Source organism: Leptonychotes weddellii, unplaced genomic scaffold (genome assembly GCF_054177405.1).
Source record: "Leptonychotes weddellii isolate Sample4059 unplaced genomic scaffold, ASM5417740v2 HiC_scaffold_16688, whole genome shotgun sequence".
NCBI lineage: Eukaryota > Metazoa > Chordata > Mammalia > Carnivora > Phocidae > Leptonychotes > Leptonychotes weddellii.
In genome coordinates this window covers 1-4,414 of record NW_027749808.1, presented here as the reverse complement: position 1 = coordinate 4,414, position 4,414 = coordinate 1, and the positions used below count along the sequence as shown (strand labels likewise).

The window sequence follows — 4,414 nt, the reverse complement described above, 5'->3', positions numbered from 1 at the left end:
AATAAATAAATAAATAAATAAATAAATATTTTTTCTTTTTATAGATGGGGAACTGAGGCACAAAGAAGTTGAATAAGATAACTTATCCAACTTCAATAATAATATTTGTTAAAAAGATTATTAATTGTGTTAAAACAATTTAAAAATAACTTCCCAAGGGGCACCTGGGTGGGTCAGTCGTTAAGCATCTGCCTTCGGCTCAGGTCATGATGCCAGGATCCTGGGATTGAGCCCCACATTGGGCTCCCTGCTCAGTGGTGGGAAGCCTGCTTCTCCCTCTCCCACTCCCCCTGCTTGTGTTCCCTCTCTCACGGTCTCTCTCTGTCAAATAAATAAATAAAAACTTAAAAAAAAAAAATAACTTCCCCAAGGTCAGCTACCTTCACAGTAGAGCAGGGATAAAAATCCTGCCAGTCTGACCCACATTCATGCTCTTAACCACTATGCTACTGAATTACCAGTGGTTGCAAATAACCTGTTAATGTCTTAATTATATTCAAGCCTATAAACAGACTTTCTCAAGTACCATGTTTATAGAGATGTTTGAAATTCTTAGATGACAAAGGCCACATGTGCAGAGAGCAATGCTGCTAATGGATTCTAGATGGAATTTCAACTCAGGGCTCCAGAAGTATATGGTAAAACCTTAAAGGTAGGGTCCAAGTAGAAACAGTTAGTAGCAGTATAAACTGTCATATGCTGTTTAAACCTCCATATTCGTTATCAATAATAATTGCTCAAAAGACTAATTTTGTCAGAAAACTATGGGTTGTGGCTCTAAAATCAACTGATCAGGGGCCCCCGTATGGCACAGTCAGTTAAGGGTCTGACTCTTGGTTTTAGCTCAGATCATGATCTGAGGGTTGTGGGATCAAGCCCCGTGTTGGGCTCCAAGTTCAGTGAGGAGTCTGCTGAAGTTTCTCTCTCCCTCTCCCCCTCCCCACATTCTCTCTAAAATAAATAAATAAATCTTAAAAAAAAAATCAGGGGCACCTGGGTGGCTCAGTCGGTTAAGCGTCTGCCTTCGGCTCAGGTCATGGTCTCATGGTCCTGGGATCAAGCCCTGCATCAGGCTCCCTGCTCACTGGGGAGTCTGCTCCCTCTCCCCACCCCCCACTTCTTCTCTCTCTCTCAAATAAATGAAATCTTAAAAAAAAAAATCAACTGATCAATTTTTTTCCTAACAGACTATTTTTCAGAACAGTTTTAGGTTCACAGTAAATTGTGTGAAAGGTACAAAGATTTCCCATATACCCCTCACCTCCACTCATGCACAGCCTCCCCATCATAAATATGCCCCACCAGAATGGTTCATTTGTTACAACAGGTGAACCTACCCTGACACATCATAATCCCCCAATTCCATAGTCTATACATCATTAGGGTTCACTCTTGGTGGTGTTATACATTCTCAGCGACCAATTTTTAAATTTCAGAATAACATAATGAAATTCTGGAGCTAAGAAAACAAATACACACAGCAAATAAATCAATTTAAAGAAACTTTACCTCTGCTAACCTTGTCCGAAGCTGACCTGGTTGTTTCTTTGCAAATAACCTGATGACCTCTGGGGTTTTAAAGGCCTGGCTGATAGCTGCCTGGATAGCCTAGAATACAAGAAGGTAAAAACTGAGCAAAATATTCCAATGAATCAAATATTACAATAACTGACTGATGAGTCTTCATTTACAAATAGGTCTTCCTTGTTCGTCAAACACTGTTATAATTTTAGTTTCCACAAAAGCAAAAATGAACTACTGGGACTTCATCAAGATAAAAAGCTGCACAGCAAAGGAAACAATCAATAAAAGTAAAAGGCAGCCTAAAGAATGGGAGAAGATACTTGCAAACGATATATCTGATTAGGGTTAGTATCCAAAATCTACTAAGAACTTAACAAATTCAACACCCAAAAAACAAATAACCCAGTTAAGAAATGGGCAGAAGACATGAATAGACACTATTCCAAAGAAGACATCCAGATGGCTAACAGACACATGAAAAGATGCTCAACATCACTCATCATCAGGGAAATACAAATCAAAACCATGATGAGATACCATCTCACACCTGTCAGAATGGCTAAAATTAACAACACAAGAAACAACAGATGTTGGGGACGCCTGGGTGGCTCAGTCGTTGAGCATCTGCCTTCGGCTCAGGTCATGATCCCAGGGTCCTGGGATCGAGTTCCGCATGGAGCCTGCTTCTCCCTCGGCCTGCCACTCCTCCTGCTTGTGCTCTCTCTGTCTCTGACAAATAAATAAAATCTTTAAAAAAAAAAGAAACAACAGATGTTGATAGGGATGTGGAGAAAGGGGAACCCTCTTGCACTGTTGGTAGGAATGCAAACTGGTGCAGCGACTCTGGAGAACAGTATGGAGGTTCCTCAAAATGTTAAAAATAGAACTACCCTACGATCCAGCAATTGCAACTACTAGGTATGTACCCAAAGGACACAAAAATACAGATTCGAAGGGATACATGCACCCCGATGTTTATAGCAGCATTAGCAACAACAGCCAAACTATGGAAAGAGCCCAAATATCCACTGACTGATGGATGGAAAAAAAGGATGTGGGTGGTGTGTGTACACACACCCCCCACAATGGAATACTACTCAGCCATGAAAAAGAATGAAATCTTACCATCTGCCATGATGTGGACGGAGCTAGAGTGTATTATGCTAAGTGAAATAAGTCAGTCAGAGAAAGACAAATACCATATGATCTCACTCATATGTGGAATTTAAGAAAGAAAACAGAGGAATATATGGGAAGGGGGAAAGAAAAAAAGGAGAGAGGGAAATGATCCATAAGAGATTCTTAACGATAAAGAACAAACTGAGGGTTGATGGAGGGAGGTGGGTGGGGGATGGGCTAGACGGATGATGGGCATTAAGGAGGGCACTTGTTGGGATGAGCACTGGGTATTGTATGTAAGTGATGAATCACTGAATTTCACTCCAGAAACCAACATTGCACTGTATGTTAACTACCTAAAATTTAAATTAAAAAAAAAAATTTAGTTTCCATTTGCTATTTCTGTGCATGTCACTGGAGCCAAATACATAACTAAATGAAGATCTGGAAGCTTATGCTGCTTTATCCATAAGTAGACACTCATCTAGAAGTCAAACCCCCAAACAGGGTATCTTTTTTTTTTTTTTTAATTTCATAGTTATTTTAATAACCACGTGTACATTAACAGTCACTTGATGAACTTTTCTTTAATCTCAGCTAAACTCAAAACACAGTTTTCTTCACGGTTCAAACCAAACAGCTCTTCACGTTCCAGAGCTGCCTCGCAGCTACCACAGATCACAGGGAGATTTACGGTCTGTTCATATTCACCAGACACAGAACTGAACACCCATACACCATTTTCCAAAGAGGGAACTTGTACAATGAATGCTGGCTGCCTGGGACAGGGTTTCTTTTCTATCTTAAATATACTTATAAAAAAAGAGAGAAAAACCAGCTGTGTCACCAGTGTATGTAAATTATGCTTACCAGTTGCATTCCACTTAGCTCATCTACCAAAGTCATATTTCCAGACATAATTTTCTTCAGTGAATCATTAAATTCACTTAGTTGCTCCAGAGTTTCCTTTTTGGTTTCTTCATATTCATCTGTATCAAGTTCCTCTCTGAAGTACAGTGAACATAATATAGAAAAACACAAGGTTCCAAATGAAAAAAGCAATCTTAATATTTGTACTCTAAGACTTCAGATACATATATTTACAAAAAATATCTGGGGGGACAAGGCTGAAAGGAAATGACAAAATGCTAACAATAGATGTGTTCAGATGTTAGTAATATGGGCGTTTTCCTGCAATGTGGTTACCTTGATAATTAAACATTTTTCTTTTACCAAAATGAGGCACACTTAACAAACCATATTATAACTTCCTTTTAAGCAGTCTATGAATCAATTCATAACCATGGGCAAGATACTTAACACAGCCAAGCCTCAGTTTCTTGATCTACAAGCCACAGATAATGATAGTACCTACCTTATAGGGTTGCTATGAACATTACATGAACTACAGAAAGTCCTTGACAAACAATAGGTACTTGACAAAATAGATGCTACTTTTTTTTTTAATTTTTTTATTCTTATGTTAATCCCCATACATTACATCATTAGTTTTAGATGTAGTGTTCCATGATTCATTGTTTGTGCATAACACCCAGTGCTCCATGCAGAATGTGCCCTCCTCAATACCCATCACCAGGCTAACCCATCCTCCCACCCCCCTCCGCTCTAGAACTCTGTTTGTTTTTCAGAGTCCATCGTCTCTCATGGTTCATCTACCCCTCCGATTTCCCCCCCTTCATTCTTCCCCTCCTGCTACCTTCTTCTTTTTTTTTTTTCTTAACATATAATGTATTATTTTTTCAGAGGTACA

At 39.2% G+C, this 4,414-nt stretch overlaps 1 protein-coding gene across 1 annotated transcript; it reads right to left on the bottom strand.

Annotated features, from left to right (window-relative positions):
* Window positions 1-356: 356 nt before the first annotated feature.
* Window positions 357-3,727, bottom strand: LOC145718503 (protein LZIC-like; the record flags this gene model as incomplete). The annotated part of the gene is made up of 2 exons (XM_081810005.1): window positions 357-1,608; window positions 3,514-3,727. Coding segments are annotated over 2 exons (328 nt in total), but the record flags the coding sequence as incomplete, so codon positions are not given.
* Between the last annotated feature and the right edge of the window lie 687 nt (window positions 3,728-4,414).